This window comes from Bos javanicus, chromosome 20, assembly GCF_032452875.1.
Source record: "Bos javanicus breed banteng chromosome 20, ARS-OSU_banteng_1.0, whole genome shotgun sequence".
Classification (NCBI taxonomy): domain Eukaryota; kingdom Metazoa; phylum Chordata; class Mammalia; order Artiodactyla; family Bovidae; genus Bos; species Bos javanicus.
The window spans coordinates 2538970-2556685 of NC_083887.1; the positions used below are offsets into that span (position 1 = coordinate 2538970).

At 42.9% G+C, this 17716-nt stretch overlaps 1 protein-coding gene across 4 annotated transcripts in view; it reads left to right on the plus strand.

Annotated features, from left to right (window-relative positions):
- KCNIP1 (potassium voltage-gated channel interacting protein 1) overlaps positions 1-17716 on the plus strand; it is a 408536-nt gene that overhangs the window by 380054 nt on the left and 10766 nt on the right. For 3 of the 4 annotated variants that reach the window (XM_061393196.1, XM_061393193.1, XM_061393195.1), the window contains exons 2-5: positions 11655-11779; positions 12534-12603; positions 14075-14145; positions 14858-14965. In XM_061393196.1, coding sequence (XP_061249180.1) covers positions 11678-11779; positions 12534-12603; positions 14075-14145; positions 14858-14965 — 351 coding nt within the window. In that variant the 5' untranslated portion in view covers positions 11655-11677. Of the gene's footprint in view, positions 1-6957; positions 6991-11654; positions 11780-12533; positions 12604-14074; positions 14146-14857; positions 14966-17716 lie in introns of all 4 variants that reach the window. The other variant, XM_061393194.1, reaches the window with a different exon arrangement.

Sequence of the window (17716 nt, forward strand, 5' to 3'; positions counted from 1 at the left end):
GCTGTCAACCCTGGTGTCTACGTGACGCACTCCTTTCCCAGGAGTGTCTTTGTTTTTTCAGTCTTGGTGGAAAATGTGTGAATGTTGCACCACCACACAGACAAAAGAATTGTGACTTATATCACAATCGATGTAGTGACTTCGTGGAGTTTAAATAATTGCATTACCTTCCTGAAAATTCATTTCTACCACCAACACCATCTTCAAGAAGTTGCAGTATACAGCTGACATGCCCCTTTGGTACATCCCACTGAAAGTCACCCTCAAAAATATCCCCATTTGAGGAGAAAGGTCAGAGAATTCAGGTACACTATATATTTTTTTGAGACATTTCATCCAGAAAACCCCCATCCAGTGAAAGTAGCAGTACTCAAATACTCAAATATTTTTTTGGTAGGACTTTTCTTTGCCAGAACATTTTTAGGACTGAGGTATAAATGAATGAGATATGTATAGATTCAATTTTGCTTAAAAGGGGCAAGAGGATTTCAAGATTAAGAGAACAGATGCTTGGAGCAAAACATGATTTGAGTTTTATTGAACCAAGAAGACTGAAAAAAATGTCTAGAACACTCAGAAAATCTTTATCAAGTCTCAACTCAGCACTCCGGGGACTCATCCTTACGTTTATAAAATTCAGAGCTGATGAGTTGTGTGCCGTGAGTGTCTGCTTGAGCTTATGACTCACGTCTAAGTCTTGGCTGTAGGGATTTCAGCCTCCAGGATTACACTTAAGGGTCTAATACAACTTGTTTCCCCCTTGGCTACACAGAGGCACCAACGAGGATCTTCATCCCTGATTACATTGGGGTAATCTGTCAATCGAAAGATGTTATTAAACTTATCCAGAAAAGACCAACAAGCCATGTTTAGGGGAGAGAAAAAATTACATTTTCAGATGCCAGCATGCCATCACAAATAGTCTCTAAAGTAACCAACATAGCTTAGGCAACATTAAAATTGAATCATTGGAAACACTAAAAATATGATAACAAGAGATAGCACATCATTCAGTTTTATGCACCCTGTCACATAAATTATGTGCAGCTCGAGTAGGTTATGCTCTTTTAAATTTCCCTCTGGGCACAGTTTTAATGGCAGCCCACAAGTTTTGATATGTCATGTTTTCATTATCACTTAGTTCAAAATACTTTCTAATTTCCATGACGTCTCTTCTTTTGATACATGGGACACTTAGGAATTAGAACCATGTTGCTTGATGTCCAAACATTTGGAGATTTCTTGGTTTTCTTTTTGCTCTTGATTTCTTGATTTCACTTTGGACAGAAAACATTCTGAAAATTTCAATTCTTTGAATTCTTGGAGATTGGCTCTAAGAGCCAGGAAGTAGTCCGTTTTGGTAAGTGTTCTATATGCGCTTGGAAAGGGTATGTAATAGTCTATGATTGTTGGGTAAAGAGACCTACATACGTCAATGAGACCAAGTCTGCTAATTACATTGCTCGTATCTTCTATGCCTTTTTGGTCTTTTGTTTTATCAATTACACACTGCGTGTGCATGCGTGCTAAGTCGTGTCAGTCATGTCCGACTCTTTGCGACCCTATGAACTATAGCCCGCCAGGTCCTCTGTCCATGGGATTCTCCAGGCAAGAATACTGGAGTAGGTTGCTGTGCCCTCCTCCAGGCGATCTTTCCAGGGTGTTTTTAAATCTCCAGTTCTGATTGTGAGTTTGCTATTTCTCCTTCTAGGTCCATCAGCCTTTGATTTATATGTATTTTGAAGCTATATTATTGTTGCATACTAATTTAGGATTGCTATGTCTTCCCAGTGAATGGCCTCTTTCATTTTGAAAACTCTTTGTCTCCAGCAAAGCCTCTTGCCTTAAAGCTTAGTTTATCTGATGTTAAAATAGCCGTGCCAGAATTTCTCAATTCCTGTTTGCATGCTGTGTTCTTTTACATACTTTTACTTTTGCCTTTGTTGTCCTTATGCTTGTAAGCAGCGTTTAGTTAGGGTTTGGCTATAACTTGAAGGTTGCTGTCTTATATTGAAGAGTTTTTATTTGTCTTTGTATTATATTTCAGCAGTTTTACTGTGATGCTTCTAGATGTGGTTTTCTTTGTGTTTATCTGCTTGAGGTTTGTAGTACTTCTTGAATCTGTAGCTTGATTTATTACATCCATTTTTCAAATTTTCATTTACTTATCTTTCAAATATTGCCTCAGAATCATTCTTTAGCTCCTTTTTTTTCCAGGACTCCAATTATAAATGTTAGAGTTTTTCATCATGTCTTGTGCTTTTATCTCTAGTCTCCATTTTTTCTCTCTGTGCATCAGTGAGTATATTTTTCTCTTGACCTATCTAACAAATCATTAATTTTCTCTTCATCTGTGCATGACCTACTGTTAAATCAATCTGTTTAGTTATATATTTTAAGTAATATACTTTATAATTCCAGAATTTTAAACTTACTTTCTTGTGTATATTATGGTTTTCTGATGGCATTCTCCATCTTTTATCTATTTTCTGGAGCATATTTCATTGTTTTAAAGCCCATGTTTGAGAGGTTCAATATCTAGGTCTCATAAATCTCTATTACCATGTTATTTCTTTTACTTTTGGTCCTGTCTCTTAATACAACTGGCATTTTTAATGAAAGGTGGGCATTAGAATTAAAAATTTGTAAACTACCTACCTGAACTTCCACTTCTAGAAAGTATTAGAAGAGGGGCAGTAAACTTAACCCAAACATGGGCTGAGTTGTGTTGAGGCTGGATTTCAGTCTTTGTAAAGCCGGACCTATTCCTAACTTGGTTTTGCTCCTAAAATGTAATCCTTTAGGGGTCAAGCTGAAAGCCTGGGTATTTACCAGGATCCCTCTTCCTAGGAAAACCCAGAACTCTAACAGTTATCTCTTAATACCATGAGCCTGCCAAAAGCTTTGTTTGGCTCTACAAAATTTTGTGGTAGTATGTCTTGACCTCTCAGTTTCTCTTGACTTCTGTCACTTAGGAATTATCAAAAGCCTTGAGGGAATAAGCAACTCGTGTTACCAGGCTCATGTCTCTGTGGTCCCTCCAGTCTGGGGCCTCGCGTCCTCAATGTCTTTGTGGCACTGATTCAGTTTTTGTGTTCCCAGATTGCTGAAAGTCCCGCTCACATGCTCTGCTTCAGTTCAGTCGCTCAGTCGCTCTTGCCTCCCTTGTCAAAGATAAGGTGTCCATAGATACATGGATTTATCTCTGGGCTTTCTATTTTGTTCCATTGATCTATATTTCTGTCTTTGTGCCAGTACCATACTGTCTTGATCACTATAGCTTTGTAGTATAGTCTGAAGTCCGGAGAAGGCAATGGCACCCCACTCCAGTACTCTTGCCTGGAAAATCCCACGGACGGAGGAGCCTGGTAGGCTGCAGTCCATGGGGTCGCTAAGAGTTGGACATGACTGAGTGACTTCCCTTTCACTTTTCACTTTCATGCATTGGAGAAGGAAATGGCAACCCACTCCAGTGTTCTTGCCTGGAGAACCCCAGGGACAGGGGAGCCTGGTGGGCTGCCATCTATGGGGTCGCACAGAGTCGACTTAGCAGTAGCAGCAGCAGCATAGTCTGAAGTCAGGCAGGTTGATTCCTCCAGTTCCATTCTTCTTTCTCAAGATTGCTTTGGCTTTTCAAAGTTCTTTGTATTTCCATACAAATTGTGAAATTATTTGTTCTAGTTCTGTGAAAAATACCATTGGTAGCTTGATAGGGATTGGATTGAATCTATAGATTGCCTTGGGTAGTATACTCATTTTCACTATATTGATTCTTCCGATCCATGAACATGGAGTATTCTCCATCTATTTGTGTCATCTTTGATTTCTTTCATCAGTGTTTTTATAGTTTTCTATATATAGGTCTTTTGTTTCTTTAGGTAGACTTATTCCTAAATATTTTATTCTTTTCATTGCAATGGTGAATGGAATTGTTTCCTTAATTTCTCTTTCTGTTTTCTCATTGTTAGTGTATAGGAATGCAAGGGATTTCTGTGTGTTGATTTTATATCCTGCAACTTTACTATATTCATTGATTAGCTCTGGTAATTTTCTGGTGAAGTCTTTAGGGTTTCCTATGTAGAGGATCATGTCATCTGCAAACAGTGAGAGTTTTACTTCTTCTTTTCCAATGTGGAAAAGAAGAATCCTTTTTCTTCTCTGATTGCTGTGGCTAAAACTTTCAAAACTATGTTAAATAGTAGTGGTGAGAGTGGGTACCTTTGTCTTGTTCCTGACTTTAGGGGAAATGCTTTCAATTTTTCACCATTGAGGATAATGTTTGCTGTGGGTTTGTCATATGTAGCTTTTATTATGTTGAGGTATGTTCCTTCTATGCCTGCTTTCTGGAGGGTTTTTATCATAAATGGATGTTGAATTTTGTCAAAGGCTTTCTCTGCATCTATTGAGATAATCATATGGTTTTTATCTTTCAATTTGTTATTGTGGTGTATCACATTGATTGATTTGCAGATATTGAAGAATCCTTGCATCCCTGGGATAAAGCCCACTTGGTCATGATGTATGATCTTTTTAATATGTATCCTGGTAGCTCTCCAAACAGTTGTGATTTTTTTAAATCCCCCTTTTCTTGTTTTTCTCAGTGAGAAGTCAGCTCTGCTTCAAGAGAGCTTGCAATTCTCGGGCCCTTTCAGCTTCTGTGCCTTTTCACATGCTGTTCCATTGTCCTTCTTCCTTCAAGACTCAATAAGTGATCACTTTCCCTTGAAATCTTCCCTGTGACTTCTTCTGTTCCCCCGCCATCCAAATGGCATTACCATCCTCCTAGTGCCGACGCAGGAGACATAAGAGACATGATTTTGATCCCTGGATCGGGATGATCCCCTGGAGAAGGAAATGGAAATCCATTTCTGTATTCTTGACTGGGAAATCCTATGGATAGAGAAGCCTTGTAGGCTACAGTCCATGGGATCACAAAGAGTTGGACACAACTGAGTGACTGAGTGCACACACACACACACACACACATACATACACAGAGCTTGGAATGATTTGCCAATGAAGAATTCCCTTCCAGAAATCCACAATATTCTACCAACAGTAATATTATACTTGTCCAATGGTGTGTGTGTGTGTATATATATATATATAAATGTTAAATGCATCAACAACAGCTAAGAATCAGGACACAAATCATCTTTCGATTGTAGCATCTCTTGAAAAACCTGAAGATGTGGATTCACCAGGCTTAAATTCTACATGACAACAACTGGCTGCATAACAGCTATTTCCCTTTCATGGGGCAATGGCTCTCCAGTTCTCAGTCCCCAGCACTCTCCATGGTTGTACTTACATTACCAAACTCATCTGAATTACAACATCACTGACTCAATGAACATGAATTTGAGCAAACTCTGGGAGATAGTGAAGGACAGAGGAGGTTGGTGTGCTACAGTCACAAAGAGTTGGACATAACTTAGCGACTGAGCAACAACAACGATTGGCATTTGAGTTGGTAATCCTTGGTCTATGCATGTGCCCTACCCATCAGTCTAACTCCTTATGAATAGACATGGTATCTTTTCATCTCTCTCCCAATACCTGTCACATTCCTGGAATGTCAGAGAAGTCAGACCATATTTGTAGACATATCTTTACAAGAATGCTATACTTTTAGAACTGTAAAATTATTCTGTAGAATACTATAATGGTGGATACATGGCATTATACATTTATCAAAATCTACAAGACTGTACAACACAGAGTGAACTCTAATGTAAACTACGGGTTTTAGTTTAAAATAATAGATCAATCCTGGTTTGTCCATTGCAACAAATATACCATACCAAGTCAAGATGTTAAAATAGGTGACATTGTGAAGGTGGAATGCATAGGAACTCTATTTTCTGTACAATTTTTCCATAACCTTAACTGTTCTAAAAGTAGCCTCTGTTAGAAAAATAAATACAAATGCTACCTATGAGAGTGACACATCCAGTACGATAAGTTTCTCCCACAGGATTCAGGTCAGGCAACAAGAGCAGAAATAGGACACCCACCTGTCCCACGACTTTCAGGGGCAGCAGGGAAAGAAGCCTTTCCTGTCTTGGGTTGTGGGTAAGGAATGACTCAGACACACAAGGTGGTGGCTGGTCTGCTTTATGCACTCTTGATCAGGGATACAGAGAAAGCTAGGATGATCCCAAAATAGCCCCCAAAAGGCCAACAGAAGAACAGCAACTAGAACCTGTTTCCCACTCTTTGGGACCTAGTTCCACCCATCTCCACCATGAAATGGAGGATTTTCCAGGTCTGATGTTTTGTCTCATGTTTTATATTCAGTGTAATTGGGGATTTTGCCTGCAACCAATCTGTCCAGTCATCCCAAAGTGCTAAGTCTTCAGTAACCCTCTATCCTTTTCTGAATCTGTGTTACTTATTGTGACTGAAAGGGGAAGAGAGAAGCAAAGACTCGTAGACTGTAAGCTCCACCAGAGCAGGGAACAGAGTTGTTCATTCACCGATGTACACATAGTAGACACTTCACTGATAGTTGTTGAGTGAGTGAGTAAAGAATACTTCAAGAATGCAGCTTCAAATCACAAAATGGCAGATTGCAGCAATGGGGCCTCTATTGTGTAGGGTTATCTTATAGGGCATTCTTCAATCAAACATGCAGGTATTTCCAAGACCCATCCACATCCGTGCATCCTCTGCCCCTCGCCCCCCACCTTTCTTCGGGCTGCATGGCTGCATGGCTGCGGGCATGCTCAATGAGCCCCCTGCTGGAAGCAGTGGGCACTGCAAGGTAACCCATTGCTCTTGGCTGTTCTGGCCGTGGGAGGTCAGTTCCAGCTCTGCTAGCAAGAGACCTCTTCACATATGTTGCGCTGGATGGTGACCTGGACACCCGCAGAACAGGCTTTCCATGGAAAATCAAAGTGTGTTTTGCTTGTTTGATGACCGGTTTTGGTAAAATGTTTTCTTACTTTTTCCTAGACATCGCCTGGTGGTATTACCAGTATCAGAGAGGTAAAAAAGTTTAACTTGACTGCTTTGGTTACATTACTTTCAGTGGGAGCGCTTCTTAACCAAGGATGTATTTTGTCATTAGTCTTCTCACACAGACCAAATTTCTGTGTCCTGTCAGCAAACTTCTTTTAAATAGAAACAGTTGAAAACACTCTTGTAGAGACAAGTTACAGGAAAATTTTTCTTCCCCTAAAGAAACTGATATGTTTTCCTCTCACAGACTGTAAGATACATGTAAAAGCTCAGAGCCAATCTGTGGCTCAAGTGTAGTAACTGCTTGGAACAAATGACCTGAATTTCTGTGTTCTCTTTTTCCCTGTGGTCTCAACCTCCTAATCTAATTAATATTTTCCAAGGCAGTTTTTCTTATTACTTTATATCTTTTTTTTTTATTATATGTGTTTCATATAATCAACTTCAAATCCTTTGCGAAACAAAGCAAAACGTGTTTGAATAAACAAATAGTGAGGAAGAGAGAAGGTGGTCATCTGGGTGTTACGAGATAGGTGAAAGGTAGGTGGTGGCAGGGTAAGTGGGTAGAGATCAGGAACCAAAACCTCAGATGCCTGCAGGACCAGGCAGAGAGGAGAAATGAAGTCACGCAGAGGAAGACAGAGGGCACACTAGAGGTTTTCATGGCTCGAGGGGCCGGCCCCTGCTCAGCTCTGATAAACTGCTGCCAACGTGGTCAGGGAATCTCAGTTTCCAAGAGAAACTAGAAATCCAAACTTGTGCTTGAATCTCTCATCTTTAAATATTGGAAATTCCCAACAAAATACATTTTATAGGCCAAACAAGACCTGTCTTTGAACTCTGTTCAAGCTAAGGACCAACTCATTTTGCAACCTCAAAGCTAGATGGTTGGTACAAAATCCAATCCAGAAAATATTTTCCAGTCCAAGGAGAAGGAGATGGAAATGGCCATGGTCTTTCATCCTGTCGTGGAGGAGATCACAGACTGCTCATAGTGGAAGTGCCTCACTCTTACACGGGCAGAGAGCTTGCCAAAAGCAGAACATCTGTGAGGCTGGTTTCAAACCAAATTGCAGCTTGTGCTGGAGGGAAGCAGAAGCCATTGGAGAGGCACATGGAAGCCAGATCTGCCTGGACTGGCCAGATTTGAGGTCCAGTTCTGTCTCCAACTGACGGTGTGAACCAGGACTCGGGCAAAGGCAGAGGCGACAGGGTGTAGAGAGCTTCTCCTGCACTAGATCCTCAACGTGGGCTCCAAGTGTTTGAAAGAGACGGGAGCTCAGGGAATGTGAGTTAGGTGCATTTGCTTTTTCTGAGAGGGCCTATAGCTTTCATCCAAACTCAGAAGAGCCTGTGGCCCCGAAACATTAAAGCCCACATAATCTGATTCATCTTCTCCAAACTTGCCTTCCGTCTGAGAACTACCTGTATAGCATCTACACTCATTAGATGTTATTCTGGTACTCTATCTTGCTTTAACCACCCCCAGCATTGGATTGTTCATCACTTTTTAAGGTTCTTATAGTTAGAAAAACTCTTGATCTTTTAGGACACTCATCTTCCTAATATTCTGATGGAGAGGGTAATGTTCCCCACTCCCCACCACACACAGGTTGTAACGGGACAGTGGGCATGAAAACATTTTACAGGACAAAGGCAATTTACAAACAAAAGATATTCTGATTTATTCTTGCTTTGTGGTTATCCCCATTGTATTCGCTCTCTGGGTTAATTTTTATCTTTTTGATTCAAATTCAACCTGACTTTGTAACTGGCTTATCATTATTTTTAATAACAAAAATAGGAATAACAAGTAGCACTTGGCCTCAGAAACTTTTAACCTCAGAAGAAACTATCAAGGAGGCTCCCATCTTTTCATTCTGTTTCCTTTTCCTCCAACCAGGGTGCTGGACCATCCTTCTTCCTTTAGTGGGACCACTTGGACAGCACTCAGAGGCTCCCCAGGGAAAACAGGAATGTGAAAACCTCCACAGCTCCTTCCAAGGTTGCTTTGGAATATAGCTACAGTGGCCAGAACCATGAACCTTACAAAGAAAAAGAAGGGGCAGCTGGTGTGAAGGAAAGAATGCTTAGTTATGGGCACCCCCATAAAGATTGCTCTAGGTTTAAACAAATTAGTGTTGTCTGTTCCCAAATCATGACCATGAGGGTCATAATCAGTACATTTTTATAAAGGAATAGATTAAAATTGAAAACAGAGGACAGTTCCCATTAGTGAGAAAAAGTATTATTTCATGAAACCTTTGGTTCAAAACATTTTACAAAATTGTTCCTTTATGTATATGGATTGTGATGTAAATTGTAATTCTTACAATGAAAAAAAATTAAGAACCACTGGTTTAAGCCCCTAACACTCACCACGCCAGTGATTTCCCAGCGCTAGCATCTTGAATCCCAGATATGCAAATTTTCTTCAGTAACTGATGTGATCACAGTCTGACAATTAGAGGGTGATGAAAAAGCCAAACAAAAGCTTGGCAGTCAATGTCCAAATATTCAGATATTATAGAATCTCTTTGATATGGAAAATTGACCCTGCTGGTCAGCCAGCAAACAAACCAGTTCTGTCTTAATGAAGTGAGTTTAATATTTGATATATCTATAATTACTTAGTGCATTTTTAATGAGAGAGATGGTAAGCAAGTGCAGTTTCTAAGTCAGAGTCTCTCAAACTTCTGCAAAGGAATTTCCCTGAGCTTGTGAAGAATCTGATAATAGTCAATACTGAAAAGAGAAATCTTTTAAGCTTCTGGATAAGACAGACTTGAAAAGGTATACTAGATGCCTTCAAAAATACATGAGTTCTTCCAAAAATACTTTCATGTCTTCCTTGTTTACCTTTTAATATAACTTTCACCTCTTTTCACTGTTAAATTTCTGTGCATTTTTAAAATAAAGTTGCTACTAAATCTAATGTTAGAAGATTTAAACCAACAACTTGTTTTCTATTTTTAAATGAGTTAAAAATATATGGGAGAATTCTGAATTATACTTATGTGGGATTATTTGTTTGAGAATGCTACAGTGTTTCATAATTGCTACTTAACTTGTTAGCTGGTAACATAACAATAATTAATGGCTCTATTCAAATTATAAGGAAATTGGCCACTGGCAGCTATTTTGTGCAAGCAAAGTGTCATTTATATTGAGTAATATGCTCTGATCCCTGTGGGATATGATGACACGTGTTCCCTAGCACATAAAAAAGATAACAATTGGAAATCGTCACCGAGTTCTTCTGCCTCTCCCTTGGAACTCTACCCCAATGTCAGTTACCTCAGAGAAGAGGTACAAGATATAAACTGACTTTGATGGGTTCCTTTTTCACTGGGGTCATTGTCTCAAAAGGAGAAGTGACAATTGCGGAAAGAATCTGATGCAAAGAGACGGACACTAGCTAGGGAAATGCGTGTACCCGTCCTATCCTCAGACGGAAACTCAGCCCATCCTCACTCTCCATCATGGGATATGACGGTGCGTGTACATTTCCAGAAGCCTGCCCATCTCATCACTACTCTTGCCAGTTCAGATTTACAGTTACTCAATACATGGATTTGGTGATGCCTGCCTGACAACAACAGGCCAGGAAGGTTAGATGGTAATTGATTCTTGACTGAAGTAAATTTGTAGAAAGCATTCTGGTAGGTCCCAAAGGAAAACACTTCTATGGTGGTTAAGTGAAGTGAAATGAAAGTTGCTCAATTGTGTCCGACTCTTTGCGACCCTATGGACTATGGAATTCTCCAGGCCAGAATACTGGAGCGGGTAGCCTTCCCTTCTCCAGGGGATCTTCTCAATCCAGGGATTGAACCCAGGTCTCCCACACCGCAGGTGGATTCTTTACCAGCTGAGCCACCAGGGAAGCCCAGTGGTGATGGTAAAACGTTCAAAGTTCCGCTTATTTGGATTTTGTGATCCTTCAATAGGAGATGGACAGAGCAATAGGATGCTTTAAATGACTAAAGCTTCCTAAATAATAGTGCAAAACTATTGCACCGTAGTACATGTAAACCGTTGTTTGTAGAGCCCTTCAAATGCTTCCAAAGTTTTCATTTATGTAAAGTAGCTCCCATTTAAGTTACTTTCCTATTATTTAAGGATGTCTGTTAGATATTACAATACTGGAAAGTGGTTTCATATTTTTAAATTAATATTTAACATGCTATAATTTGTACTTTTTGCCAAATCAAGCTAGCCTACCTCTAGTTTCCCAGATGGTAAGAATTTATTCTATGGTTTTTTAGTAGATTTGTCTCCCTTTGCTGTTCGGAGGATGTTAATCCATCTGCTCACTTACCTGTGTCTCTGGAATATTCAGATGAGCAGTGGAATATTCAGTGGGCAGCAAATTGAATATACAAAACAGATATTTTGAAAGACAAGGAAATATTTTTGTATGGACTTATTTTTAGCACTCGGAACGCATGTTCCTGGGCTGAAGTTCCCTCCATAGGTGGTGTCTAACACACCTGGAGTGGTGGACTGATGGTGAGATAGAAAGCAACTGAATAGAGAGGTGGGGCTCAAGGCAAGAAGGTCATCTGCAATGTGACCCCCCAGCCCATGACCCTATGTCCTGGTCACCACACCCCCCTTCTGACAACCCAGGCTACAGTCTGACAAGTGACCACCAAGGTGAGCCACCCCAATGCCATCTCTTCTGGTTCTAGATAAGATTGAAGACGAGCTGGAGATGACCATGGTTTGCCATCGGCCTGAGGGGCTGGAGCAGCTGGAGGCACAAACCAACTTCACCAAGAGGGAGCTGCAAGTCCTTTATCGAGGTTTCAAAAATGTAAGACCTACATGGCTTCTGAAGGCCCAGGCAGCATTTCCCACCTGGGACTCCGCTCTCCCAAATGCCAAAGGGACCCCTCCAAGAGATTTTTGCGTATATGTAAGGAAGGCCATTTTATAAAGGAGTCAGGAGAGCACGGTCGCTCACCAGCTAGAGAGAAAGGTGCCAAACAAGAAAGAGGCAGTCTCGGTGGATGGGAAGCCAGCCGGTGGCCCAGACCTGGCAGGGTGGCATGGCTTTGGCCTAGATACTCGCCTCAGGATAGCCCATCACACCATCAGTGTCATTAGTGTCCCGGAAATGTGGGGCTTTGGGTCTGCTGCTAACCCAGCTCACAGACTGAAGTAGCAGGCTGAAAGCCAACGTGTTATCTCATGATTTCATGTATTTAACTTCCTGAGAGCCTGGCTGGAAAGGTACTGGTAGCCCTATTTTACATTCTCGTGGTAAGGACATTGAGAATCAGGGCTGACTCACTCAAAGTCACAAAGCATAGAAGGGGCTGAGCCAGGATCCAAACCCAGGTCTTTCTGTTAAAAATCCCACAGCCCAAACTCCCACCTCACAGTGCCCATTCTCTGATAACATCTCACAATTTTGCAAAGCAGCTTCAGTCCTAAAGTAGAACTTCCAGCCACTCTCCTTGGAGTCAGGGAAGTGCCCAGGTGGTTACCCGGTCCCCGCCCACCAGGGCTCATGAGGACCTCCAAAGCTCTCAGCCTCCCCCACTGACTCCGTCTCCCTCACACAGGAGTGCCCCAGCGGTGTGGTCAATGAAGAGACATTCAAGCAGATCTACGCTCAGTTTTTCCCTCATGGAGGTGAGTCCGGTCTTGAAAGAGACCCCTCGCAGCTCCCTCTCTGCTCCCGCCTCCCTCTCTGCTCCCGCCTCCTTCTCTGCTCCCTCCGGCTCCCTCTCTGCTCCCTCCATCATGCTTCCTTCCTCCAGGGCCACAGGGCCTTGTTGTCTGCCTCCTCCTCAGGGTTGGGGAGAGCTCGGAGCAGCGTTCCTCCCTTACTGCAAGATGTGGAATTCACTAAAGCTTTAGCAGAAAAGAGCTCTGAAAATGGACCCTCTCCCAGAGATGGTAGTGATAAAGCAGTATCATAAAGTCTCTAGAAAGCTGGTGTGGTTATGGGAGAATGGGCCTCCGAGTCTCAGAGAGGCTAAGCAGCTCACTGCAGATCACACAGCTAGAGAGCGGCAGACCAGGACTGGGCCCCAGAGTGTCCATCCAAAGCTCTGCTGTGTTAGGCCCACCTCCCACTGCGCCGTGCTCCATCGTTTCCTTAAAACGGCTGAGGCAAGGTGGAATTTTGAAAAAGAACTTTAGTAAATACCAGAAGCTATAAAAATAAAGGAATCCAAAAACATGCAAGGTGAATAAAATCTTGCTTATGAATAAGGTTAGCTTGTGTGCCAGGTTCACAGGCACTCTGCCGCCCTGCCTGACTCCTGCAGGCACCTGCTCTGGCCCTGGGGTCTGGGGCATCAGAGGCTTCCCATGGCTTCCGTGTGTCACATGTTAACTTACTTCCTGCCCAGGACCCATCTCCTGCAGGACCCCTTCCTCGGGGGCCGATGAAACAGAGATCCAAACGTCCCAGACGCTTTTCGGGCTCTATTTCTCATACGCCTCCCTCAGCAGCAGACAGGCGCCTTCTCAGGCGTGAGTTCCAGTACAGGGCTCCTCCCCCAGCTGGGGACAGTTTCGCCCCATGCAGGCCCCAGACCCACTATTTGTTGAGTCCTGTTGAGCCACTCTTTATTGAGTTTTGACTATGTGGCAAACAACGATGGTTCTAATGATATGACTACGTGAAGAGTTAAACAGTGTGCAGAGATGGGAAGGTGAAGCTCAGAGAGGTTGCGTTACATTCCCACAGTCACACGGCGAGGTAGTGATGGAACTGCTCTCTGAGTCCAGGTCTAACTGACCCTTAGTGGGCGCGCATTCCATGGCACTGTGCTGCCATCCAGAAGAACATCTTCTACACACAGGACCAAGTCATTCATCCAACAAGAACTGTACTCAGAGACAGGAGCGTCTCTCCAGGGATGGCTAGACTTAGGGACGAAACCTGTCTTAGCTTTTGCTAGAACTTCCCCCCTAGACCCCAGGAAAACCAGACAGGTCTCAGGTCACAGCAGTGGCTTTTCCCACTCGGCAATCTTTTCCTTCCTATCACCCCAGCATCACCCTCTCCTCTTTCTTATTGCTTTTAAGTGATCTCCCTCCCTTGTGCGGGGTCCCCGTTCCCATCACCTGCCTCTCCTTCTGTGCCTTGCAGATGCCAGCATGTATGCTCATTACCTCTTCCATGCCTTCGACACCACGCAGACAGGCTCCGTGAAGTTTGAGGTATGTTTGTCTCTCAGAGGCCCCAGGGCCCCAACAACGCTTCCTTTAAATGATGGGCATGTTGGGAGGAGTGGATCATTCAATGCTTAAGTTCTATACCATTTAAGAAGGATTTCCTGAAGACAGAAGAAACAACTGTCTTCCAAGAACTCAGGGCCTCAGGGACTGACAGTCTAATGGCTCACATGTGCACCGGGCTGACCAGCGCTACAGCGCTGCACTTAGCACTCTACGCGAATTAACTCATTTAACCCTCACAATAACCCTAACAAGGTAGGGTTCTACTATATATTACCAGTCTACAGAAGAGGAAAGTAAGGTAATGAGAGACAGAGTGGCTTTCCCAAGGTCAGACAGTAAGAGGCAAAGGAGGGCTTTGAACTCGAGTGGTATGTTTCCAGAGTCCACACTCCTAGCCGCCAGAGGATGCCCCCACTTCTACGGTAATTGCAGCCCTGGGGGTAAGGCGACAGCCGATGTCAGCACACGCTGCCTTCCCTTCTTCCTCCAGAAGCTCCTTCCCCAGTATGTGGCAAGGTAGGCAGTGGAAGGTGGGTGGTGTACTGTGCTGAGCTTGGCCACATCCTTCAGGAGACAGAGGACCTGGGTGATACCATTCTGTAAAGACGGTCACAGAGTCTGACCCCCAGACAGAGCACCGCCCCACCCAGTGGCTCGCTGCTTAATGTCTCATGCCTCTTCCACTTCTCAGGACTTTGTAACCGCTCTGTCAATTTTACTGAGAGGAACCGTCCATGAGAAACTAAGATGGACATTTAATTTGTATGACATCAATAAAGACGGATACATAAACAAAGAGGTAAGTGAGCTGAGGCTAGGAGCACGAAAGAGCTAATCAGAGAGGAAATAGCCCCAGTCACGGAGAAGGCAATGGCACCCCCTCCAGTACTCTTGCGTGGAAAATCCCATGGATGGAGGAGCCTGGTAGGCTGCAGTCCATGGGGTTGCTACAAGTCGGACACGACTGAGTGACTTCACTTTCACTTTTCACTTTCATGCATTGGAGAAGGAAATGGCAACCCATTCCAGTGTTCTTGCCTGGAGAATCCCAGGGACGGGGGACCTGGCGGGCTGCCGTCTATGGGGTCGCACAGAGTCGGACATGACTGAAGCGACGCAGCAGCAGCAGCAGCAGCAGCAGCAGCAGCCCCAGCATGACTGCTGCTGCGTCGCTTCAGTCGTGTCCGACTCTTTGTGACCCCATGAATCCCAGCACACCAGGCCTCCCTGTCCATCACAAACTCCCGGAGTTCACCCAGACTCACGTCCATCGAGTCAGTGATGCCATCCAGCCATCTCATCCTCTGTCGTCCCCTTCTCCTCCTGTCCCCAATCCCTCCCAGCATCAGAGTCTTTTCCAATGAGTCAACTCTTCGCATGAGGTGGCCAAAGTACTGGAGTTTCAGCTTTAGCATCATTCCTTCCAAAGAAATCCCAGGGCTGATCTCCTTCAGAATGACTGGTTGGATCTCCTTGCAGTCCAAGGGACTCTCAAGAGTCTTCTCCAACACCACAGTTCAAAAGCATCAATTCTTCGGTGCTCAGCCTTTACACAGTCCAATTCTCACATCCATACATGACCACTGGAAAAACCATAGCCTTGACTAGACTAACCTTCGTTGGCAAAGTAATGTCTCTGCTTTTGAATATACTATCTAGGTTGATCATAACTTTCCTTCCAAGGAGTAAGCGTCTTTTAATTTCATGGCTGCAATCACCATCTGCAGTCATTTTGGAGCCAAAAAAAATAAAGTCTGACAGTGTTTCCACTGTTTCCCCATCTATTTCCCATGAAGTGATGGGACCAGATGCCATGATCTTCGTTTTCTAAATGTTGAGTTTTAAGCCAACTTCTTCACTCTCCTCTTTCACTTTCATCAAGAGGCTTTTTAGTTCCTCTTCACTTTGTGCCATAAGGGTGGTGTCATCTGCATATCTGAGGTTACTGATATTTCTCCCGGCAAACTTGATTCCAGCTTGTGTTTCTTCCAGTCCAGCGTTTCTCATGATGTACTCTTCATATAAGTTAAATAAGCAGGGTGACAATATACAGCCTTGATGTACTCCTTTTCCTATTTGGAACCAGTCTGTTGTTCCATGTCCAGTTCTAACTGTTGCTTCTTGACCTGCATACAAATTTCTCAAGAGGTAGATCAGGTGGTCTGGTATTTCCATCTCTTTCAGAATTTTCCACAGTTTATTGTGATCCACACAGTTAAAGGCTTTGGCATAGTCAATAAAGCAGAAATAGATGTTTTTCTGGAGCTGTCTTGCTTTTTCCATGATCCAGCGGATATTGGAAATTTGATCTCTGGTTCCTCTGCCTTTTCTAAAACCAGCTTGAACATCTGGAAATTCACAGTTCACGTATTGCTGAATCCTGGCTTGGAGAATTTTGAGCATTACTTTACTAGCGTGTGAGATGAGTGCAATTGTGTGGTATTTTGAGCATTCTTTGGCATTGCCTTTCTTAGGGATTGGAATGAAAACTGACCTTTTCCAGTCCTGTGGCCACTGCTGAGTTTTCCAAATTTGCTGGCATATTGAGTGCAGCACTTTCATAGCATCATCTTTCAGGATTTGAAATAGCTCAACTGGAATTCCATCACCTCCACTAGCTTTGTTCATAGTGATGCTTTCTAAGGCCCACTTGACTTCACATTCCAGGATGTCTGGCTCTAGGTCAGTGATCACACCATCGTGATTATCTGGGTCATGAAGATCTTTTTTGTACAGTTCTTCTGTGTATTCTTGCCACCTTTTCTTAACATCTTCTGCTTCTGTTAGGTCCATACCATTTCTGTCCTTTATTGTGCCCATCTTTGCATGAAATGTTCCCTCGGTATCTCTAATTTTCCTGAAGAGATCTCTAGTCTTTCCCATTCTGTTGTTTTCCTCTATTTCTTTGCATTGATCGCTGAAGAAGGCTTTCTTATCTCTTCTTGCTATTCTTTGGAACTCTGCATTCAGATGCTTATATCTTTCTTTTGCTCCTTTGCTTTTCACTTCTCTTCTTTCCACAGCTATTTGTAAGGCCTCCCCAGATAGCCATTTTGCTTTTTTGCTTTTCTTTTCCACAGGGATGGTCTTGATCCCTGTCTCCTGTACAGTGTCACAAACCTCATTCCATAGTTCATCAGGCACTCTATCTATCAGATCTAGGCCCTTAAATCAATTTCTTACTTCCACTGTAAAATCATAAGGGATTTGATTTAGGTCATACCTGTATGGTCTAGTGGTTTTCTTCAATTTAAGTCTGAATTTGGCAATAAGGAGTTCATGATCTGAGCCACAGTCGGCTCCTGGTCTTGTTTTTGCTGACTGTATAGAGCTTCTCCATCTTTGGCTGCAAAGAATATAATCAATCTGATTTCAGTGTTGACCATCTGGTGATGTCCATGTGTAGAGTCTTCTCTTGTGTTGTTGGAAGAGGGTGTTTGTTATGATCAGTGCGTTTTCTTGGCAAAACTCTATTAGTCTTTGCCCTGCTTCATTCTGTATTCCAAGGCCAAATTTGCCTGTTACTCCAGGTGTTTCTTGACTTCCTACT